This window comes from Macaca thibetana, chromosome 1, assembly GCF_024542745.1.
Source record: "Macaca thibetana thibetana isolate TM-01 chromosome 1, ASM2454274v1, whole genome shotgun sequence".
NCBI classification, from domain to species: Eukaryota; Metazoa; Chordata; class Mammalia; order Primates; family Cercopithecidae; genus Macaca; species Macaca thibetana.
Window position 1 is genome coordinate 143,163,002 of NC_065578.1, and position 24,634 is coordinate 143,187,635.

A 24,634-nucleotide genomic window follows, 5' to 3' on the forward strand; every position below is an offset into this window, starting at 1 on the left:
TCAGCCTCCCAAAGTGCTAGGATTACAGGCGTGAGCCACCGCGCCTGACCTCATCCTTTTTTAATGACAGGCAATAATATCTAGAAATTCCTTACCCTTAGAATGTCTTCCATAGTCCATATCCTGATATTTATTGTCTACACCTGAAAAGGTGTCTTTAGAGAATTTCAAGGAGGTAATTTTTTTTTTTTTTTTTTTTTTTTTTTTGAGACAGGATCTTACTCTGTCACCCAGGCCAGAGTGCAGTGGCATGACCGCAGCTCATAGCAGCCTCAACCTCCCACGCTCAAGCGATCCTCTCATCTCAGCCTCTTAAGTAGCTGAGACCACAGGTGCCTGCCAACCATACCCGGCCAATTTTTTTCATTGTTTTGTAGAGATGGGGGTCTTACCATGTTGCTCAAGCTGATCTCGAACTCTTGTCCTCAAACAATCCTTCCACTTTTGCCTCCCAAAATCCCGAATTACAGGCATGAGCCACTGCACTCTGAGGATGTAGATTTTGATTGAAGTATACCCATGCTTTTGTTCTTCATCTGCCATGATATCTTTAAAAATGTATCAACTTAATAGGAAATAAGATAAAGATGATCCTTACATCAGGTCAATGGGAGGTACGGGCTGGCTCCTTACAGAGGAACAGCAGAGAAGTCAGGTTGAAGGGGCAACTGGCTGAATGGACCATCTGTTTTCTGTAGAATTCTTTACCTGAAGAAACTGTCTTAACGTCATGAAGGAGAGGAAAGAGGGGAATTAGCAACTAGCTCCACACATGCTCACCAGAGCCAATTGAGCACATTTTTCGGACTTTTGGGGGCCAATAAACAACTTCATTCATAAATCCGGAACTACTTGAGAAATAAGGAATAAAATATAGTCCGATGGCAATGAAAATAGTAACTCAGTGTTTGTTTGGTAAAAGCTGTTTTGGAGAGTGTAGCTTGGATGTCACAATTTGGCTTCCTAATACTTATTCTGAGGAGTAAACTCACCTATCCTCTTACAAGCAGAGGACAATACTTGGAAGAGCAGGGGTGGGCCCAGGAACAGAGAGAATGTACATTCTCAGTGGGCAGGCAGTTGGAAGGAGGAAGCCCAGGAAGGGCTGAGCCAGGCTTAATCCATTTCTTCAACCTAACCCACCAGTGAGAGAAGAGCCTTCCACCCTCAGAGTGACTACTTACATGGGGGTTGGGGAGGGAATGGAGGCTACACTGGTGGTTGTCTCACGGAAACACAAGACAAGAGGAATGGCAGTTTCCCCCAACACTCTGCAGATTTATGTTCCCTTCACTCCTGGCTCCCCGGAAGGACTAGATAAACAGTTTATCAGGACTGTACTGCTGTATTTCCGTAAAGCTTGTGCTCCTGATATCAACCACTGCTTCCTTTGGATATCATCCTTTGGACCAGGTTTGGCAATTTAGATACCCTCAATGACTGAAATGGGTCAGAAGAGTAAGTATACTAGTTAAATTAACTCTGAGAGCCCTAAATGTTCAATATTGCTCACTGTAAATTATGTAGTGACATAAATTGATAGTATCAAGATATGCTAACAATTCAATGTCAGCAATATAAAAATGCCCCAAATTTTAGCAATATGAATCCCTTCCTAATATCAAATTATAACAGAAAATTAAATTTCAAAATTAAATATCTTTGAACTTATGCATTAATAGCCAAAGAAATCAAAACCACCAGTTATTAATCTAAAGGCAAGGCCAAAGGCAAGTAAAACCATAAAACCCCCAAGCTTCCTCTTTTGGCATAGTCTCAGTTTGAGTATAGTTTCATGCCTGGTGGAGTTGGAGTTCCTTCAGCAGTTTTAGTCTGGATTGTTTTCCACTAGAATCGATGCCATTCCTTCAGGCCATCCAAAGTTGCATAAGTTTAGCACCAAGACTTTCATGTTCTTCACCTTTTAAAGATGTTCTCTTTGTCTTTGATGTTCTCTAGTTTTGCAATCATATTTCCACATGTGAACTCCTTTTTAAAAGAATCCCATCTGCGGATTAAATCTAAGCATTTACGTCTTTCATAAATTCCAGAAGATTTTTCAAACATTATCTCTTCTAGTTTTGGCTTTCCCCTGTTCCTTGTACTTCCTCCTTCTTCAATGCTAATTAGATAATGTTTGATCTTATTCTGTCCTCCATGTTTCGTAACTTCTTTTTTCACATTTTGCTCTTTTTTGTTGTTCTGTGTTGCATTCTACATGGTTTTTCAGATTTACCTTCACTTATTTCTAGTTTTTGCTTTTTAACTTTGGTTCTCATCAATCTGCCCATTCAGTTTTTTAAAATTTTATTTTGAAATAACTTTATATTCTCAGTAAGTTACAAAAATAGTAGATAGAGGTCTCATGTACCCTTTGTCAAGTTTTCCCCAATGGAATGATAGTACAAAATCCAAACCAAGAAATTTACATTCATACAATGAGTTATATAATTCTATGAGATTTTTGTCACAAGTGTAGATCTGTGTAACCATCACCAAAATCATCATTACAAAGATATCCCTCATGGTACCCTTTAGTAGTCATAGCCGCCCTTACCTTTACTCCCTATCTCTATGCCCTGGAAACTAATAATCTGTTTTCCATCTTTATAATATTTTTATTTCAAGAATGTTAAATAAATGGAATCATACATATGTGACCTTTGAAATTGGCTTTTTTTCTTTCAGCATAATGCTCTTAAGATTAATCCAACTTGTTGCATGTATCAGTTGTTGTTTTTTATTGCTAAAAAGGATTCCATGGTATGGATATAGTTAGATATGTGTTTTAGTCTATCTGCCAATTTTCTGTCATTTAACTGGTGTGTTTAGACCATTTACATTTAATCCAATTCTTGAAGGTTGGGGCTTGAGACTGCTATTTTACTTTTCATTTTCTGTTTGTTCCTTCTATGTTTTATTTCTCTATTTTCTGTTTCCTGGCTTCCATGAACATTATTTAGAATTTCATTTTGATTTCCCTGTAGTGCTTTTGAGAATGTCTTTGTAGAGCTTTGTTGGTAGTTGCTCTAGGTGTTAGACTGCACATACATAACTTATCACTGGCTAATGCTGTCAATACTTTGCTAGTTTGAATAAAATGTAGAAACCTTACCTCCCTTTATCTTTTCCCATTTATAATTGTTATAGTTACACACAGGTCCCTGAGACTTATTTTTTTCTATTTTCTCTCTGTTGTTCAGATAGAGTACTTTCTTTCCTTTGTCTTCCCCATTTCTGCTACGGAGCCCATTTTTTTAATTTTTAAATTTTGTATTCACTGCTAAGAGTGTCCCACTGAGGGTTTTTTTTTTTTTTTTTTTTTTTTTTTTAATGAGTCTCACTCTCTCTGTCACCCAGGCTGGAGTGCAGTGGCGCCATCTCAGCTCACTACAAGCTCCGCCTCCCAGGTTCACGCCATTCTCCTGCCTCAGCTTCCTGAGTAGCTGGGACTATAGGTGCCTGCCACCATGCCCTGCTAATTTTTTGTATTTTTTAGTAGAGACGGGGTTTCATCATGTTAGCCAGGATGGTATCGATCTCCTGACCTCGTGATCCACTCGCCTTGGCCTCCCAAAGTGCTGGGATTACAGGCATGAGCCACTGCACCCGGCCTCCCATTGAGTTTTTATTTCAGTTATTGTAGTTTTCATTTTTAAAGTTTCTATTTCATTCTTCCTTTTATATTTCTTTTCTGAGACTTTGTTTTTTTATTTGTTTCAAATGTATGTGTAATTGCTTGTTGACGCATTTGTATGATGTCTACTTTAAAACTCCTTGCCAGAAAATTTGTAACATTTTGCTACCTCAATGTTAGTGTTTTTTTCACACTCAGGTTAAAATTTTCCTAGTTTTGCTATGATGGTAGATTTTCTATTGAATCCTGGACATTTTGGGTTATGAGGCTGTGGAACTTATTAAATTTTCTGTTTGAGCAGGTCTTCTCTGACACTGTGCTACTGGAAGGGGTGCTGCTTGTTATTTTAAGATGAGAATGGAAGTCCAGGTTTCCCACTTAGCTTCTGTTGACACCCTGAGATGGGGGGTGCTTCATTACTGCTGAGCAGGTGCAGGAGATCAGGGTCCCCATTATGACTTCACTGATAGCATCCTGACTAGAAGGAGCAGGGGCACCTTCTATTGAGTTTTCAATTTCAACTAATCTACTTTTCATTTATGATGACTTGTTCTTTACTCATACTTTCCAGTTCTTTATTCCCTTCTATTAAACATACTTAGTTTATATTATGTATCTGGTATTCTCAACATCTGCAATTTTTGCATGTCTGATTCTGTTTATTATTTTTGCTGCTTCTCTCAAGGTGGTTTACTTTCTCACATTTTGTGTGTTTCAGGATTATTTTTATTTATTTATTTATTTATTTATTTATTTATTTATTTATTTATTTGAGACAGTCTCGCTCAGTCACTGAGGCTAGAGTGCAGTGGCATGATCTCAGCTCATTGAAACCTCTGCCTCCCGGGTTCAAGTGATTCTTGTGCCTCAGCCTCCCAAGTAGCTGGGATTACAGGCCCCTGCCACCATGCCTGGCACGTTTTTGTATTTTCAGTAGTGACGGGGTTTTATCATGTTGGCCAGGCTGATCTCGAACTCCTGACCTCAAGTGGTCCTCCCTCTTCAGCCTCCCAGAGTGCTGGGATTACAGGCATGAGTCACCATGCCCAGCCATTTCATTGTTTTTGATTGTGAATTAATGTTCAACAAAGCTTTATCGAGGGAATTCTTTGAAGAATAGATTGTTGGTGCATTTTTCCAAGAAGATTTACATTTGCGTCTGTCAGGTGCCTGAGGGTATTACCAACTTGTAAATACTTTAAAAATTATTTGACTGGGTGCGGTGGCTCAAGCCTGTAATCCCAGCACTTTGGAAGGCTGAAGCAGGCGGATCACGAGGTCAGGAGATTGAGACCATCCTGGCTAACATGGTGAAACCCCATCTCTACTAAAAATACAAAAAAATTAGCTGGCGTGGTGGCAGGTGCCTGTAGTCCCAGTTGCTCAGGAGATTGAGGCAGGAGAATGGCGTGAACCTGGGAGGCGGAGGTCGCAGTGAGCTGAGATCGCGCCACTGCACTTCAACCTGGGTGACAGAGCAAGACTCCGTCTCGGAAAAAAAAAATATTTACCTGAGTTATTATTGTTACATATGTAGCATGAATTTGGACTGCATTACCACATGAAGACCACATTATAGTTTTAACTTCCCATGGGAGGTAGTTTTCCCCATGTCCACAATCAAGGCTAAAAGATTGAAGTTTCCTTGTTGTCGCCTTTGGGGCAGTGGGTTTTTGTTTATTTGATTGTTCATTTCATTTTGGTTCAACCTTTGACCAAGGAATCAAGGGGATTGTAAGGGGATCTCTGGTCCAACTCTCCATCTCACATGGATCTCAGTTTTGTCTCTTACACTATCCATGATCATGTGGCTGTCAAAACTCAAAGCTAGAGCTTTTGTCTTTATTGGGCATATGCTCTTAAGTCAGATTCTGACTCCAACTTACCTTTCTGGATTTTGACTTTTACTTCATTTTTGGTCTCTGAGTATGTTTTTTATTTTCTGCCACACTTTCTGAAGATTTCAAAAAGTCTGAAGCCTTATCCCAGAGCTAGAACACTTATAGGAAAATGTAGATTCCCAGAATTTAGCACTTACTATAGACCAGGTCATCTTTATTGCTTTTCATGGCCACAGCAGAGACTCAGAAAGGAAAGAAGTCTTCTTGGTTGTTGCCTCTCCAAGATACCAGCCAGTATGTGCCAGACCTGGCCAGGGCCAAGACCTGGGTACTAAGTTCCACTGGCAGAACTTTCACAACAGGAGGTCAATTATGGCACCAAGTTTTCCTGTCTGGTAAACACATGGTATCCTTTCTCAGTAAGTGACATTGAAAACATTCTTTCCTGCTTGCAGGAAATTTAGATGTGTGCTGCAGTGACATCCTGGGCTGTAGATTTTATTTGTGGTACATTTCCAATCAGCATGTGAAAGAGATGAGGTGGAGGTGGGGGGCAGAGAGAGAGAGAGAGAGAGATGAAGGAAGGAAAGGAGGGAGGGAGAGAAGGAAGGAAGGAAGGAAGACAAGCAGGGAGGGAAGGAAGGGAAGAAGGGAGGAAGGCAGAAAGGAAGGGAGGGAGGAAGGAAGGGAAGAAAGGTCTTTAATTCCATTTCCACTTGGAGCCCCTGCTTTTCGGGCTCTGTCTACACTTGGGCACCATCTACACTCACTGCTGCGACTGCCTGTAGCTCTAGGACTGCTTAGACCCGTGAATCCTGCCTCCTGATCCTGCTGCTCTCTCATGCTCACATTTGTTTCCATCTGAAGTTCAGCCTTAGCAAACTCCTGAGCTGAAGTTGTTTTGAAGGCTTCAAGTTTGTCTTGTTTCTGCTTTATGCTCTTCCAAACATTATCTTTCCACAGCTTTTGAGGGTTGCAAGCATATCATTCAACTGAATCTCTCATTCTGAAGTTTGGAACGTGCTTCTCATGTTTTATTTCCTTCTGTGTTCTTCTCTCAGGAAGGCTCAGTTAGGTTGTTAATGGTTTATTCAAGTTCGTAAGCTGGTCTCTTTCCTTCTCTATCTCATGTAGGCTGGCGTTTTCATTGGACTTTCTTCCTTTTACTTTGTCATGGTTTTCTGGGTCAGATATTTATTATTCAAACAGATTTTTTTTCTAATCTCAGTGAGAGAAATGAAGTCAGTGTTTTGTGAGTCTGCCAAAGGCAACTGTTGTCCAAACAAATCTGATCAACCCTCACCTCTCTCAGTTAGATAGTCTCACTTGAAAGGCATTTTCCAATTAAACCAAAAATTGACCCAGACTTGGACTCAAACTATTATTGTCCTGCCTAAATCCCATTCAGTATGTCTCGGCCTTCCTGTGCCTATCAGGAGACTCCTACCTCTGTCTGTTTTTTAATCTGTTCACTCAGGACATGGGACAACCCTGCCCCACAATAACTGTTTTGCTTTGAAGCTCATCTAATAATACCTTAAATATTCTATGCCAGTATCTACTGTCTTCTCCTCTCTACTAGTTCCAAACTTTATAGACCCTTCGTATGGCTTCCCAATCTTTCACACGGTGGTCCTCTCTTCCAGTTAGTGTATAGCAAACCATCCCAAATGTACTGGCATAAAATAACAATTGTTTTATGAATCCACGGGTACAGTGGGCTAGAATTTGGAAAGCACACAGTGGGAACAGGCTGTGTGCTTCCACGATGTCTGAGGCCTCAACTGGGAAGACTCAAAGGCTAGGGGTGACTTGATGGCTTCAGGCTGCAGTCACTTGAAGGCTCATTCACTTATAGGTCTGGCATCCAGGCTGGAAAGTCTCAATGTATAGGACTGCTGGCTGGACCACCTACATGTGACTGCTCCTTGTGTCTTGGCTTCCTCACACTAGGGTGCAAGGACATTGGATGTGGTGGCTCAGGGTTTCAAGCATGAGTGCTCCATCAAACAAGGTAGAAGCTCCATTGCATTTTCTGATTCAACCTTAGAGTTTATGGATTGCAAGCAAGTGACAAGATGGAAGGAGTGTCAAGCCTGTAGAGTCGGCCTTTGAATGGAAGGCGTATCAAGGTCATCCTTTAGAAGAACATGTGGACTAGGAGAACGTGGAGTAGAGATATGATTATGGCCATCTTTAGAAAAAACAATCAGCCCGGTTTACGCATTGGCTATAATTCTCATCACTTCCACATGCAAAAGACTCTCACTCCTCCCCAAGATCCTTAAAATCTCAGTCCATGTGGCATGAGCTCCAAGTCTAGGATCTTGTCACCTTAAATTGGTCCATGGTTAAAGAGGCTCTTCCGGGACAGTTCCTCAGGTACAGCTCCTTGAGTTATCTCCCTCTTGATTTGAAGATCTGTGAAGTAAAGAAACAAACGGGCCAGGCACGGTGGCTCGTGCCTGTAATCCCAGCACTTTGGCTGGCCGAAGTGGGTGGATCATGAGGTCAGGAGTTCAAGACCAGCCTGGCCAAGATGGTAAAACCCCCTCTCTCCTAAAAATACAAAAATTAGCTGGGCATGGTAGCAGGTGCCTGTAATCCCAGCTACTCGGGAGGCTGAGGCAGGAGAATCACTTGAACCCGGGGGGTGGAGGTTGTAGCCAGCCAAGATCATGCCACTGCATTCCAGCCTAGGCAACAGAGTGAGACTCGGTCTCCAAAAAAAAAAAAAAAAAAAAAAAAAAGAAAGAAAAAGAAACAAATGACCTGCTCTCACACACACTACATATAATAATAGGACAGGCATGGAATAACTGTTGTATTCCCCAATTGCATTTATTTTGGATGGCATTCACAGCTTTGAGAGGGTAGCTTTTAATAGCTACCTGGATCTGTTTCCCACTGATGGTAAAGGTGCATTCCAAATCCCAGGCAACTATCTGAAATATTGCCTTCCTGCTTCTGAAAGATTTATTTGGTTCCTAGTCCCTAGTTTCATCTAATTCATGCCTCTTTTAAGAGTATTTAGATATGTGGGCATTTTTCTTTTTTGTTTCTTTCTAGCCCCAAGAAAGCTCTCCAATCCTCTAGCTTAGTCTGCTTGTTGTTTCTGAGAGCAAATTACTCTCTCTCATTTTCTTTGCACAGTAATACTGAAGCATATAATAAAAATTGGTCTTAAAAACTCATGCTTATTAAGGTCTGTTAAAACAGCACAGTGCTATGACAGTAGCATTCTTCTGTAGGCAATAAGCTGCTGCAACGTGCCAAGGTTGAAATACTGCCTGAGTGCCTGACTCACTCTTACTGAAGCGTTAAAACCTGACAGCTGCTTACCACAGGCTCAATCTCCATGGGTTACTTTGGCCTCTAAATACTCATCTTTATCTTTCTCAAGGTTCCTGCCAACTTACCAATATGTTAGGGCTTCAGGGACACATAAATAGTACCCATTTCTTACTCTCCTAGGTTTGGAAGCAATTGATACATAAGATATGGATGACAGTTGAACATAAAATATTAACCTGATTACTGATATTGAAGGATATGGCTTAGAAGTGTAGTGGCAAAGAGCTTCGTTAATAGTCCACCCCAGAATTAAACTTCCTCACCCAGTCCCAGGCCTCCCTCCACAGGGCAAAACCTGCCCCAGTTAGCTTCTCTCATGCAGCTGGATTGCAGGTCTCTGGGGAAGGCAAATTTGAAAAAGAAGTCCCAGAGGAGGATAGTTGAGCATGCTCCACTCTTTCTCCCAAGCTTACCGGACAGAGAAGCGATCCTGCCTCTGGGAAAAGTCAGGGGAGTGGTAGAAAGAGGTCTAGAGTAATGGTCCTTTGGAGGTGCCCTCATGGAAATGTGAAGCTTGGGAGAATGGAGTGTTCCCCGAACATAAATCAAAAACTGCGCTGGGCAACTCCATTGTGAACCATGTAGACCATCTGCCAGAGTGACTTATCCTGATGGGAAGAAGCATATTTGGGTTCCTCCCTCAACCCCTTCCCCCACTGTTAGCAGATTTGGATATAAGTGCCCCACTCAAAGATGCATGATAATCAGCAAAGATCCAACATGGTAACTACACAGAGATACTACAAAGAAGAAGTTAAAAAAGGAACCAGCAAAAAAGGCAGAAGAAAAAATACATTGAAGAATAATAATTACCCCAGGTGACAGAAGAAATTTTCAGATAAAACAATGAACATGAACTGTCAGAATTCCGGTGGCCAGGGAAAAGATAACAAACATGACAGAAATGAAACACATATAGGAAGCAGTGAGGCATAAAATAAGCACCATTGAAAACCATCAGTAATATAGAAGACAGGGTGGAGAAATTGATTAAGGAATTATTTTAGTTTTTTGAGACTAAGTCTTGCTCTATCGCCCAGGCTGGAGTGCAGTGTTGTGAGCTCAGTTCGCTGCAACCTCCGCCTCCGGGTTCAAGCGATTCTTGTGCCTCAGACTCCTGAGTAGCTGGGATTAAAGGCACACAGCAACATGCCTGACTAATTTTTGTATTTTTGGTAGAGACGGGGTTTTGCCATGTTGGCCAGGCTGGTCTTGAACTCCTCACTTCAAGTGATCCGCCCACCGCGGCCTCCCAAAGCGTTGGGATTACAGGCATGAGCCACTGTGCCTGGCCTCATCAAGGAATTTAAAGCAACTAGAAGAAATATAATAGATATGGAAAACAAAGAGCAGACATGCGGCATATACACACTAGGTATTTCCTGATGTAGAAAGCAGACAAGTGCCCTAGGAAAGAAATTCGAAGATATAAGATTTTTTTTTCTGAACTAAACGAAGATAAAACTTTGCATATCAAAAGGGAAAACTGACATGGAATAATCCATACCCACATTCTGGAGAAGTTGCTAAATATTAAAGAAAGAATCCCACAGGAATCTAGGCAGAAAAAGCCTGAGAACAAATATCAGGCTGTATTCAGATTTTTCCACAGCAACATGCAATGTGAAGATACAACGATGAGATGTCTATACAGTTCTCAGAAATAAAATAAAACACGAACCTATGAATTTCATACCCATATAATGTAAGTTTTGCTCATTTATGAATGGCAACATAATGACATTAACAAATATATATATGTAGATAACACAAGAGCTCTTCTTTTTTTAAAAAAAGACTAGATGAAATCCAGTCAACCAAAATGTGAATCAAGATGAGCTCAGAAATCGGAAAGCCATGGTATGAAAAGACTGTTGGTGAGCATCAAATCAATTTAAATATAGAACTGTGGCTAAGCCACTTTCAGAATTACAGGTACACAATAGAATGTAAGTGTTTTGGAAACCGTCACTGAAATAAAAGGAAAACCAGGAGAGTGCAGCGTTCAAAAGTCAAATTAGGAGGGTAATTGAAGAAGGAAAGCAAAGATTCTCTGTCACTGCCTCTGAGCTCTTTCTGCTTCGTCTCCTATTGCAGTTTGAAGGGTATTGGAAAGAAGTAGGGGGAGACACGATTACCAGGGGCTCCAAGTCACATCCTCATGTTTAATGACCAGACAAGAAATGAAGCCTGTCTCCCAGGTTCATTTGAAAAATTCCAAAAGAAGAACTCTGGCCCATCTTGGGTCAAGTGCCCATCTCTTGAACCAAGCATTGTGACCAGGGGATGAGGGACTGTCACTGGCTTACATGCCTACCTCTGTATCCAAGGGGCCAAAGGGGACAGGATATCTTACCACAAGGAAGCAGGAAGGGGTCCAGGCAATCTGAAACGTTAGCTGACTCATTTAAATACTGGTGGCCACAAATACAGTGCTTGCTTTCTAGAACTCATGTTGGTTGTGGGTCCATGGCTTCATAATTACAGCAATAAGGCCTTTTATTTTTCTATATATTTGAACCTTCATTATCTTATTTGATATTCAAACCAACTAGATACACTAAGTAGTATGAGGCTCTTCTTTGCATTTTACAGATTAGGAAACTAAGGCTCAGAAATTCTGTAACTGATCCAAGTTGTACAATAACTTCATGTCCAGAGATCAAGAATCTTAGTTCTCTTCCAGACCTCATTTCGATATTCAAAACAGCCTCTCATTTTGTGACAGTAATAGTGTCTGCCAGTCCAGATACCTGATTCTCTCTACTCTTCTGCCACATGACTAGCAAGCAGGTCATGATGGAAAAAGAAGGATGTCAATGATAAGAAGGGGGTTTGGGTTTAGATTTACAAAAGATTTTATTTTAAATATTTTTATATTTGTAACATATTATTAATCAATATTTTATATTCATATAATATTTTATTAGTCAATAGCTAATTTGTTTTAAGATAATTAGCTAAGTAGATTATTTAGATTAAGGGGACATACATGACTTTATAAAAAGGAGGATACTCTAGATAACTATGAAGGAGATTCCACAACTGGAAGTCAACGATAGTTTTGGGTATGATGACAGCCAGAAATCAATGGAAGGAGCCAATGTTTGTTGATTATCCACTAAAGGAACCATGCAAGGCCCTTCACATAAGCTTTTTCATTTGATTCTCATAACTACTGTTTGAGAGAGTGATACCTCTATATCTAGCTTAGAAATGAAAACACAGAGGCTCAGAAGTTGAGTGACTTGCTCACTTGCGAAGAGCTGATAGAAGCAAGATTAGATTTTAAATCTGCATGGCTTCAAAGCCTATGTTCTCCCCCTACATATTTAACCAGTGCATTTGGCAAATAAAGTTAAGGACATTTATTAATACATTTGGTTTTGACCCTCTTTCCCCTCCACACAAAATTATTTCCAGAATTTCTTGGGCAGATGCCTTTTTTCATGTTCATATAGCTAAAAATTAAGGCGAAATCTAGCGTGAAGAAGGTTGCCCTCTGTGTTGGATTGTTTCTGATGGCATCAAATAACACATAGGAAACCTTTTTGTAACTTATGAAATAACATGATGTAACTTACAGTTGAAACAATGAGGTCTAGAATCAACATCAAGGGGGGAGTTTTTCTCTATTTCTTGCAACTTGTAGTTCTTTTTGCTTCCATTTGAATTGGAAATAGTCTAAAAGCTGATGTTTCCCTCTCACTATTCACCCATCAGGAGGAATCAGACCCCAAATGATATCAGTAAATGATGATGAACTTTGAATGAGAAGTGTTTCTTAAACTGCCAGTTCTGCCTTTAACTCTTTCCCCTGTTCCTCCTAATAGCCATAACCCCTTTCATTTTTGTGCTTTCACTTACCCTCGTCCCGTTGACAAACCCCAAGCACAGGATTTCTCTATGAGTGAGTCGCAGGGGTTGTCCTTGTGACCTGGAGATGGTAAGAAACACATAGAGCAGTGGTATAGTGACAAAAATGACAAGCTGACCCCAGATACCACAGTTGGCCTCTTTGCTCTCAAATGAATCTAATAGCCCAAGGAAGTATTTCTCCTTTATCAGCAGTCCATTCAAAGTGGTGTTTACCATTACTCAGCTTTTATCATTCCATATGTCATGGAAAAATAATAGCGTTCACCTCAAGTCAAGAATCTCTTAAATTTAATGCATTCTGAAATACTTTGAGAAAAAAAAGGCATCATCCTGGTGTTATATAAAAATTGATGTCATCTTTTTACATCCATGTGTTCAACAGATGGTAACTTCGGTTCCTATATTTTGTATATGTGGAACTATCGTCTTTCAAACTATACTTTCCTTTTTTTTTTTGAGATGGAGTCTCACTTTTGTCACCTAGGCTGGGGTGCAATGGCATGATCTCAGCTGACTGCAACCTCATGAGTTCAAGCGATTTTCCTGCCTCAGTCTCCTGAGTAGCTGGGATTACAGGTGCCCGCCACCATGCCCGGCTAATTTTTTTGATATATGTGTTTTGTGAGATGGAGTCTGGCTCTGTTGCCCAGGCTAGAGTGCAGTGGCACGATCTTGGCTCACTGCCAGCTCCGCCTCCTGGGTTCATGTCATTCTCCTGCCTCAGCCTCCTGAGTAGCTGGGACTACAGGCATCCGCCACCACGCCCGGTTAATTTTTTGTATTTTTAGTAGAGATGGGGTTTCACTGTGTTAGTCAGGATGGTCTCCATCTCCTGACCTCATGATCCGCACACCTCGGCCTCCCAAAGTGCTGGGATTACAGGCGTAAGCTACCGTGCCAGGCCTTTTTTTGGCATTTTTAGTAAGATGGCATTTCACCATGTTGGCCAGGCTGGCCTTGAACTCCTGACCTCAGGTGATCCGCCCGCCTCGGGCCTCCAAAGTGCTGGGATTACAGGAGTGAGTCACTGCACCTGGCCTATACTTCTCTTCTAATTGCAGAAACTTAAACATGTTTTATCTTATGTCTCCATAAATTTCACTGCTCCCAAGATGGAGCTGTAAACAAATCCTTAAAAGTATATTTTCTCTAAAAGTAATCCTTAGCGAATCCTTTGGTGAAGGAAAATACTCTGCTCTCTCTCTAAACTTGGATTTAAAACTCCAGGTGATGGTTATTTATTGTTAACATTCACTGAGCCTTTCTTATGAACCTGGCACTATCCTAAGCAATTTATATACCTTTTCCCACTTAAGTCTCATGACGACCCATGAGGTAGATACTATTATTATCCCTATTTCACAGGTAAGGAAAGAGAAGGTTTAGTAAGGAACATGCCCCCCAGGTCACAAGAGCAGTAGCAAGTAAGAAGCACAGCTCAGATTTAGTTCCAAATCTGTCTGACTCCAAAGCTCAAATTATTAACTGCAGCGCTACTCTGCCTTTTAAGTTTTCTCAAAGTGACTGCAAAATTAAAATTATTTAGAGTCTGGTATTTTCTCAATAAGTAGGTGGTATCATGTGATGCTGTCCTCGTGCTCCTAACATTCCCTGGGCCAGGGCTACTAGGAGACATACTCTTTCGTTGCAAGAACAAGTGGCGTTTTGAAGAAACCATGGAGGTGGCATTTGGGTGAGGACACTGCAGGCTGATAGGCACAGCTTTATATTCATACTAGAGCTGCTTCCTTCTAGGTGGGCTGCAAGTCACAACTCCCTTATAAATATAGCCCATTCAAATTAGTATTGACCACTACCTGAATTTCTTTTTTTTTTAGACGGAATTTTGCTCTTGTTGCCCAGGCTGGAGTGCAATGGCACGATTTCGGTTCACCGCAACCTCTGCCTCCCAGGTTCAAGCAATTCTCCTGCCTCAGCTTCCCGAGTAGCTGGGATTACAGGCATGCACCACCATGCCCGGTTAATTTTGTATTTTTAGTAGAGATGGGGTGTCTCCATGTTGGTCAGGCTAGTCTCAGACTCCTGACCTAAGGTGATCTGCCTGCCTCAGCCTCCCAAAGTGCTGGGATTACAGGCATGAGCCACCTCACTGGCCTCACGAACTTATTTTTAATCTTTTGCACATCTCATGCCTCTATCATTAAAAAAAAAAAAAAAAAAAAAAAAAAGAATGGTTACTCAAGTCAAGAATCTCTTAAGTTTAATCGATTCTAAAAAACTTGGAGGGTCAATATGCATACTTTTGGGGTACAAAAATTACCTTTGTACAAAGTGTTACAGATGTACACTTTATATAAATTGACCAATGAGGAGCTGACTTCATCCACAGTAAGAATTTGGTGCTTTAGAAAGATGTCCATTCTCTTCTTCAAAGGCAATGTCATCTCTTGTCAAGTAGAACTAAAAATAAAAACATGTTTTTTCAGTTTCTGAAAAAATAACTAATTGTTAATTTCTGGTCAAATATCAGTACAAAAATTATTTTTAGTGTCATAATCTCTGAATTTATGAATTGTAGCATATCAAATTTTGCACCAATACCAAGATAACTTTTAAAAACCATTTCATTTGTTTAGAACAAAAGAAGCATTAAAGGCCAGGAGCAGTGGCTCATGCCTGTAATCCTAGCACTTTGGGAGGCCGAGGCGGGCAGATCACTTGAGGTTAGGAGTTGGAGACCAAACTGACCAACATAGTGACACCCCATCTCTACTAAAAATGCAAAAATTAGCTGGGCGTGGTGGCAGGCGCCTATAATCCCAGCTACTTAGGAGGCTGAGGCCGGAGAATTGCTTGAACTCGGGAGGCGGAGGTTGCAGTGAGCTGAGATCATGCTATTGCACTCCAGCCTGGGTGACAAGAGCGAGACTGTCTCAAAAAAAAAAAAAAAAAAAAAAAAAATTGAGTTAGTATAATCTGGAAGAAAGGGTGTAAGCTCTAGAGTTTGATGCCTAGTTCAGATCTCAAGTCTATCAATCATTTGCAGCTTGTGTGATCTTGGGTAAGTTACTTAAAATCTCAGGTTCTTTCCTATAAAATAGTACTTATTTTATGGGGCTGTGATGAGGATGAAATGAGATGATGCTTATAAAACCCTCATCACAGGGCTGGGCAGAGTAAGAAATCAATAAACAAAAGCTATTTAAACCTCACATTTTGCTGTTAAGTATGAAATGCCAGCCAGGTGTGGTGGCTCACGCCTATAATCCCAGCACTTTAGAAGGTCAAGGCGGGCAGATCATTTGAGGCCAGGAGTTCGAGACCAGCCTGGCCAATGTGGTGAAACCGTATCTCTACTAAAAGTACAAAAATTAGCTGAGTGTGGTGGCACACACCTGTAGTCCCAGTTACTCGGGAGGCTGAGGCAGGAGAATCACTTGAATCCGGGGGGCAGAGGTTGTGATGAGCTGAGACTGGGCCACTGCATTTCAGCCTGGGTGACAGAGTGAGACTCTGTCTTTAAAAAAATAAAAATAAAATGCAGCCTGTATTTTTAGCAATTAACTTAGATTATATATACTGTGTGTGTGTGTGTGTGTGTGTGTGTGTGTGTGTATAGTTTTAGTATAAACATTTTTCTATAGTGCCTTTTATTGACATCATCTGGAAACACCCTTTCTTAAAGTCAGGAATGGGGCCCCCAGGCAGGCTGCCTCTGCCACTTCCAGCTCCTGCAGCTTCCTCAGCCACAGGCTTTCTGGTTCCATCCACTGCACTCCTGGGGCAGTGACACAATTCTTATCTGCCTTTGGTTAGGAAAATAATTGGGCAATCTGCTCCAGTGATACATTTCTGCTGATTTCAGGTTTTCTTTCAGTGGTGAATGACAAAGAAATGCAATTAGCAAGGAATGCTTTAGTTTGTCAACTTTAGTTCCACAAGGCCTCCCTCACTTATTTTGACTGTTTTGCTTGCTGTCATATTAAATGTTTCAGAGGCTTTACAGTTTGAAGACAGTCTAAGCCAGAAACTGTAATGGGTACAGTACTCTGATAAATCTCTTTTGTTTATTAGAGTGTGTCATCTGTTGTTCAATAGTAATTCCATCACACATGTGCTGTAGATAACAATAAAAGAACATTTATGGAGTGCTTACTGTGTACCAGGCACTATTTTAAGCATTTTACACATATTAACTCATTTAATATTCCCTGTACTATTATTATTCCCGTTTTACACTAGTGAAAAATACTGTAGTCTGTATCTTCTTACTTCTACATTATTAATTATTTTTATATTGATTTTTAGAAAATACTTCCAATGATCAATTTTCTCTAGTTTTCAGTATAAGGATATTTTCCTGGAGGTGCGAATATTTAATAAGCCCTCTGAGTTTGGAGGCTTATCCTTGGATCAAGGATGCTTTAGCATGGCTGTTATGGACCTCAGAGATACCGAAAGACAAGGTTATGTTTTACAAGGCTAAGGACAATGAACAGGGCTAGAGGTTAGGATGTTCTGCTCATGGGTTCTGTGGCTAGGGGTACGTGGGGTTGAGACAGGGCCTTGCTATGCCAGCCAGGCTGGAGTGCAGTGGCACCATCACGGATCACTGCAGCCTCGACTTCTTGGGCTCAAGGCTTCCTCCCACTTTAGCCTCCTGAATAGCTGGGACCATAGGCACACACGCCTGGCTAATTTTTTTTTTAATTTTTCATTTTTTGTAGAGATGGGGTTTCCCTATGTTGCCCAGGCTGATCTCGAACTCCTGGGTTCAAGTGATCCTCCCACCTTGGTCTTCCAAAGTGTTGAGATTATAGGTGTAAGCCACCACGCCTGGCCTCTGGTGTTTTTGTTTGTTTTTTTTTTTTTTTTAAGACATTTTTATTCATTTCCAAAGCCAAAACTACATGTGCATTTTTCAGAAATGGTTAAAGTTCAGGGGTTGGGGACGGGGAAGGAGAATAGAGATGACCAGACTGCACCTTCAAATCCTCTGTGGGATGAGATAATGAGATAACAAAAGAAACCAACAAAGAAACCTAGGAGCCAGGCCTCCCAAACCTCCACTGCTGGAAGAGACCAGCAGCAGACACCTTTCTTCAAGGGTCCCTTCCTCAGCCTCTTCCTGAGTCCTGAAGACAGTTACCTTCTGGATAACTTTTATTTGGAACAGAGCCTGTTGTCAATAGAAGAGTCTTGGTCAGGCGCAGTGGCTCATGCCTGTAATCCCAGCACTTTGGGAGGCTGAGGTGGGCAGATCACTCGAGGTCAGGAGTTCGAGACCAGCCTGGCTAACATGGTGAAATCCTGTCTCTACTAGAAATACAAAAAAATTAGCCTGGCGTGGTGGCGGGTGCCTGTAATCCCAGTTACTCTGGAGGCTGAGGCAGGAGAATCACTTGAACCCGAGAGGCGGAAGTTGCAGTGAGCCGAGGTCGCGCCATTGCACTCCAGCCTAGGCAACAAGGGGGAAACTCTGTCTCAAAAAATAAAATAAATAAATAAATGAGTCTTTATTTGGAATAAACCTTCATGTAGGTCAGTCGATTGTACTGCGTAACAGGTCATGCTGTCAGGGACACCTGGGGGTGAGTAGAATATTCTCTTCAATGGAGAATGAGACAAGTACACAGAGGAGGTCAGCCCTGGTTTCTTTGGCGGCCAAGGGACTTGTGTCCACCACAGAATAGACCAGCCTTCGAGTGCTGTGCAGGAGTGCATGCTTACAGAAGTGGGCTCTGCTCTCCTGAGGGCTGCCTGCGATTCCCTGCCACCCAGGGCAGGAGGCCTTGACAGCGAAGATCCTGAAGGGGAGCGGGGACGATCCTGTGCCATGAGTCGGTAATAGGAACGATCCTGCACCGTTTATGACGGCTATGAGGAACAAGAGAGGATTAAATAGCTTTATCCCGGGGTTAGTGGAATGAGGGTGGAGGGCTGAGTGAGGGATGAGCTCACATTTCACCAAATGAAAAGCAGGAAGCACCCTCAAGGGCAGGGTTTCCCCAAGCCTGTGCTCTGAGACCTTGCACCTGATTAATATGGAATCTGCACTGCAAGGTGCCTCTGGGCACGTATTCGAAGGTGTCCCCGTCCACCGAAGCGAACACACCCCACAGCAGCCAACACACCCCACAGCAGCCAAGGCCCTTATCACTGAGTCAGCAGGACACTGGCGACCCTGAGGGCCAGGAGAAGCGGGTTGTCTGGTGAATCCCATCTCTGCATGGGGGAGGGAGTCTGTGAAGATTGACATCCAGGCACGCCCCTCTCCTCCGCAGCGCCCCTCTCTGCACTGTCCTGTCCCAGAAAGAGAGGCATCGGCTCGTGGCCACCTGCCAAGTCAGGCCCAGGCCGCGAGGGAGGGGAAAAGGGACGCGGGAGGCGGCGCACCGGCTGTTCAGATACGGCCGCTACCACTCCTTTAGACTCTGGACGTGCGGGGACTGGCGGCGCTCAGCCTCGCGTTATAAAAAGCGGCCGGACAGTATCGGCAAGACAACCTGGGAGGCGGGTACCGGACCTCACGTATCCGCGCCGCGCCCCCCACCTGTGGCTACGCGCGGGGCTGGCTGCGCTCCCCTGGGCGGCGCCGGGCGCCCGCGGCTGGTGGCGAGATGGGCCGCTACTCGGGCAAGACTTGCCGGCTGCTCTTCATGCTGGTGCTCACCGTCGCCTTCTTCGTGGCGGAGCTGGTCTCCGGCTACCTGGGCAACTCCATCGCGCTGCTCTCCGACTCCTTCAACATGCTCTCCGACCTGATCTCGCTGTGCGTGGGCCTGAGCGCCGGCTACATCGCCCGGCGCCCCACCGGGGGCTTCAGCGCCACTTACGGCTACGCCCGCGCCGAGGTGGTGGGCGCGCTGAGCAACGCCGTCTTCCTCACCGCGCTCTGCTTCACCATCTTCGTGGAGGCCGTGCTGCGCCTGGCCCGGCCCGAGCGCATCGATGACCCCGAGCTGGTGCTCATCGTTGGCGTCCTGGGGCTGTTGGTCAACGTGGTGGGGCTGCTCATCTTCCAGGACTGCGCTGCCTGGTTCGCGTGCTGCCGCCGGGGCCGCCGTCGCCGCCTGCAACAGCGGCAGCAGCTGGCGGAGGACTACGTCCCCAGCGCTTTCGGGGGGCCTCAGGGTGCAGAGGACCCGCGGCGCGCTGCGGCCCCGACAGCCCCAGGCTCGGACTCGGTCGTAACCCTGCGGGGGACCTCGGTGGAAAGGAAGCGAGAGAAGGGGGCGACCGTGTTCTCAAACGTAGCAGGTGCCTTTCGGTTGCATCCTTTGGACCGCTTGGCCCGCCCTTCCCCCTCCCACCAGTCTCTTTCTTCTCACCCCACGCCCTCTTTTCATTCTGCTTGCTTGCTTGCTTTCTTTCTTTCTTTCTTTCTTTCTTTCTTTCTTTCTTTCTTTCTTTCTTTCTTTCTTTCTTTCTTTCTTTCTTTCTTTCTTTCTTTCTTTCTTTCTCTTTCTCTCTCTCTCTCTTTCCCTCTTTCTTTCTCTCTCTCTCTCTGTTTTTTAAAATAAATTCATTCCCTTTACAGTCCCGCTTTACTTCTCTGCTGCCAATTTAACGTATTCCCCATCCTTTCTTCTTTCTCCTGGATCCTCGGGTAGCCCTAGCCTCTTTTCCCTTACCCTGTTCTCTCTATATGAGTATCAATTTTCTGGGAAATCAATCATTATTATTGGGCAACAGGCAGCACTCTCCAACCCCTCCTCCCTCTCATTACTTGCTATCTGAATTTTGTTGTTCTCCCTCCCTCTTTGCCCATCCACTTGTCTTCTTGGGTGTCACGGGTTTGGGGGCTGCATGTGGGCTCCCATTCACCCTCTTTTTCTTTTAACTTGAAAGGATGTGTGAATGAAGTCCAAAGGTGGATCACAAGGCTATTTCAAGGCCAAAATGTACTGTTCTGAGCTGTGCGTGTGCAGAAGAAGAGTCTCCCTTAAGCTAGTAGGAATTTAAAATAACAAAACTTTACTTTGAGTCCATTGGTTTTTTTTTTTTGTTTGTTTGTTTGTAGAACTTATACACAACACAAGGTTTCTTCTTTGAATGCAGGTGATTCCTTCAACACCCAGAATGAGCCAGAAGAGGTGATGAAAAAAGAGAAAAAGTCTGAAGCTCTGAATATCAGAGGTAGGATTGACTTTGGGCCTATTTGAAATCCCTTTCTATGACACATATGGACTGTGCTGTTCATTTCTGTTTGACTTTTAATAAAGCAAAGGTGTGTTTGAAAGTAGGCCAGTTACATGCATAGACTATGACCTGACTCTCTTTCATAATCACTGCATTGATCCTGAGGGAGAAACTGGTTGCTAATGATTTATCTTAGCTCCACTTAGATCCATGCTAATACTGCCTGCTCCAGAGCTGCACATATCAATGTTATGTAACTATTTTACTTGGTTTTATTGGTCCATGGATATTGCTAACAAATCATGCAACCTGTTGAACTGATTTTGATAAAGGTAGGAAAAGAGTAGGTGAGCTGCTATCCAAGGTTGTGCCCTATCTGGCATTGCTGAGTGACCCTATTGCATCAGTTGTTTCTGCCAGAAATCTGCTTTGGTGAAGGGACTGTTGACTCACTAAAACCTCCACTCCCAGGACCAAAGGAAATGTTCTGGTGAGGCCCAGGGCAAGCACCTCATAGCATTCTTCTCACCATGTGGTCAAGGTCAGAAGCACTGGACTAAGGGTCAGCCCAGGGGTTTTTGAGATGTGTTTCTCTCTGGACACCATTGTATCCAACATCTCTCCTCTCCAACTTCTTGAGCACAGACTTTGCTTTAGAGTGATTCCAGAAGGGGTTAATCCCCAGTCTTGACTTTGAGAATTCCAACAAGGATTAAGCAACCTTCTACTCTCCTGTGGTTTGGGGAAAGCCTGTAAGTGGGGCTTTGATGGAAATAATATAATGAAAAATTAATAATTCTGGAGACACCTTCACTTTGAGTGTCTCGCATCTGTTTTACAAAGTAATTCTCAGAGTGAACCTATAGGGAAAATCCAGAAGATAACAACAATAACATATGAGCTCCTAAAAATTTCTAAATTAATCAAACAAATTTAAAGGCAACAGGGGAATTTGCTCTCTGAAAGAGCTTAGTTTTAAAAGATAGTCCGTAAAGAAAAAAAAATCATCATCCTCTATCTTTCTTTTTTAAGGTCCAGTTTAAAATATATATACATTGCAGTGGGTGCGGTGGCTTACGCCTGTAATCCCAGCACTTTGGGAGGCTGAATGGGCAGATCACCTGAGGTCAGGAGCTCGAGACCAGCCTGGCCAACATGGCGAAACCACATCTCTGGTAAAAATACAAAAACTAGCCAGGCGTGGTGGTGGGCGCCTGTAATCCTAGCTACTCAGGAGGCTGAGGCAGGAGAATTGCTTGAACTCTGGAGGCAGAGGTTGCGGTGAGCCGAGATTGCACCACTGCACTCCAGCCTGGGAGACTGAGCTAGATTCTGCATATATACACACATACACATACAGAATTTTTAAGGTGGAGTTCACCATCAGAGGCTTTAACTTTTTAACTTTTCAAAGCCTGTTCTGTTAAATATCCTCATTTTTTTCCTTCTTTGAGACGGAGTCCTGCTCTGTCTCCCAGGCTGGAGTGCAGTGACGCCATCTCTACTCACTGCAACCTCCACCTACCAGGTTCAAGTGATCCTTGTGTCTCAGTCTCCCAAGTAGCTGGGATGACAGGTGCGCACCACCACGCCTGGCTGATTTTTGTATTTTTAGCAGAAACGGGGTTTCACCATGTTGGCCAGGCTGGTCTCGAACTCCTGACCTCAGGCAATCTGCCCACCTCAGCTGCCCTGGATTACAGGCGTGAGCCACTGCACCCGGCCAACTATCCTCATTCTTATGTTACAAAGTTGAGAAAGAGAATAGGTAGGTGGATTGAAGCAAAGAAGAAGAGTAGGCCCTCGAAGATATAGTGATCTTGTTTGGGAAACTCATATGAACTTGCCAAATTTTAGTCCTAAGCTATTGAAGTTTCTTGGTAGAAAAATGTCAGTAGCAGAATGCCTTGCTATTCCTGGCTGGGCCCTGGTTTACAGGGCCTGACACCAATGCACCTGTAACTGCTGATAGAGGTGAACAGTGCAGTGGTTGAAAGATTGGGATTTGGCTTCAAACTGCCTGAGTGTGAATCATGGCTCTGCCACTTAAGAACCATGTGACTTTGGGCAAGTTATTGAACCTCTCTAAGCCTCCAATCCTCTCATCTTTAAAATGAGGATAATAACAGTACCCACACCTTATGGGATTGCTTTGAAATAAATGAAACATATAAAGTGTTTAGGCTTATAGCAGGAAAACTAGCTAACATTTTTATTGAGTACGTACTTTGTCCCTGGTACCATTCATGAATGAGTAAACTGGTAGTCACAACAGTCTTACTGAGTGGATACAATGATCATTTAATTAGTGGGTGGAACTGCTGGGCTCAACCCACAGTGCTTCCGTGTTAGCTGAGATCATTCCTGCTGCTTTTGACAAGTACCTGTGCTATGGCTAATAGGAGCCTTTCCGTATTCCCGGCTAAGTGTGAAGCTGGCCTCCCCTTTGGTGCTGTGTTCTTATCTTGGAGCCACAGTTCAGGGAAGGATCACAGAATGGTAGAACTGGAAGGACCTTAGGGAAAATGGACTTTTCACTTCACAGATGAGGAAGCAGGGTGCAGAGAGTTTGATGACTTCCCCAAGTCACCACAGCTCAAGCAGAGACAAGGCTGGAATCCTGGGCTCCTACATCACATATCTGGCCCTTTCCATGATCACACATTGCCTCTAGACTCCAGACAGGGAGGGCTTGCTTCTCTAGTACACAGTCCACTGAATGGTTATATTTCTAACATTTAAGCAACTGCTTTAGAAAGCAGGACTGTGTCCCAGTCTCCAGATCTGCAGAGGAAACAGCCTACGGGGATCTCTGTGAATAAAAACAATTTCTTCATTTTCTTTACCGTTTCTCTTATTCCAGTGGGAATAAACAAAAATGAGTTCTTTTGTTTTTTTGAGACAAAGTCTCACTCTGTAGCCCAGGCTGGAGTGCAGTGTCGTGATCTCGACTCAACGCAAACTGTCTCCCAGGTTCAAGCGATTCTCCTGCCTCAGCCTACAGAGTAGCTGGGATTACAGACACACGCCACTGCACCTGGCTAATTTTTTTTTTTTTTTTTTTTTTGTATTTTTAGTAGAAACAGGGTTTTGCCATGTTGGCTAGGCTGGTCTTGAACTCCCAACCTCAGGTAATCTGCCTGCCTCGGCCTCCCAAAGTGCTAGGATTATAGGCGTGAGCCACCGTGCCCAGCAAAAAAATGAATTCTAAGGATCACACTCTGTCTTCTAGTGTAAAGTATAGTAAAAACACAATCCTCTTAAAATTCTCATCAATGTGCTTTGTAGTGGTCAATTTTATTTAATAGCATCAGACATGATATATTAAAAATGTTGTAACAATATGTCAGAAAGACAATTAGTTTTTTAAAGTTTGGTATAAACATAAATAGATGAATAGCCATCTTGACATCCCTTGAAAAGAAATCCCCTTTGATGAGATGTTTCTTTGTGATTCTTATTTTTTTCCAATAAGAAAGATCTCATTTTTTCATTACCATTTGTCCAGTGCAAATGCACTATTTCCAGTCATTCAACAAATTCAACAGCACTGATGGCTTTCCTAAGTGCTGGGACACATCAGATTTCAACTTGTGTCAAATTGCCAATTTATGTTATATGCCAGTTTTTTGGGGGTTTCGTTTTAATCTAAAGACAGCAAATGAGGGCCAAGTACAGAGGTTTGCTGTCTTTGCAAAGCTACCTTGAGAGCATTGTGACTAATCGGGTGATTGAGTTGTCTACTAAGTGGTGTTCTCTGTGTCTCAGATAATGCTGCCAGATTTATCTTTCTGAATCATAGATGTGGTCACATCGGAGT

At 43.0% G+C, this 24,634-nt stretch overlaps 1 protein-coding gene across 2 annotated transcripts in view; it reads left to right on the forward strand.

Annotated features, from left to right (window-relative positions):
* SLC30A10 (solute carrier family 30 member 10) overlaps positions 1-24,634 on the forward strand; it is a 45,083-nt gene that overhangs the window by 8,861 nt on the left and 11,588 nt on the right. The window contains exons 1-2 of one of the 2 annotated variants that reach the window (XM_050761149.1): positions 19,252-19,932; positions 20,734-20,811. In XM_050761149.1, the coding sequence (XP_050617106.1) occupies positions 19,293-19,932; positions 20,734-20,811 (718 nt within the window). In that variant the 5' untranslated portion in view covers positions 19,252-19,292. Of the gene's footprint in view, positions 1-19,251; positions 19,933-20,733; positions 20,812-24,634 lie in introns of those variants that run through there. The other variant, XM_050761157.1, reaches the window with a different exon arrangement.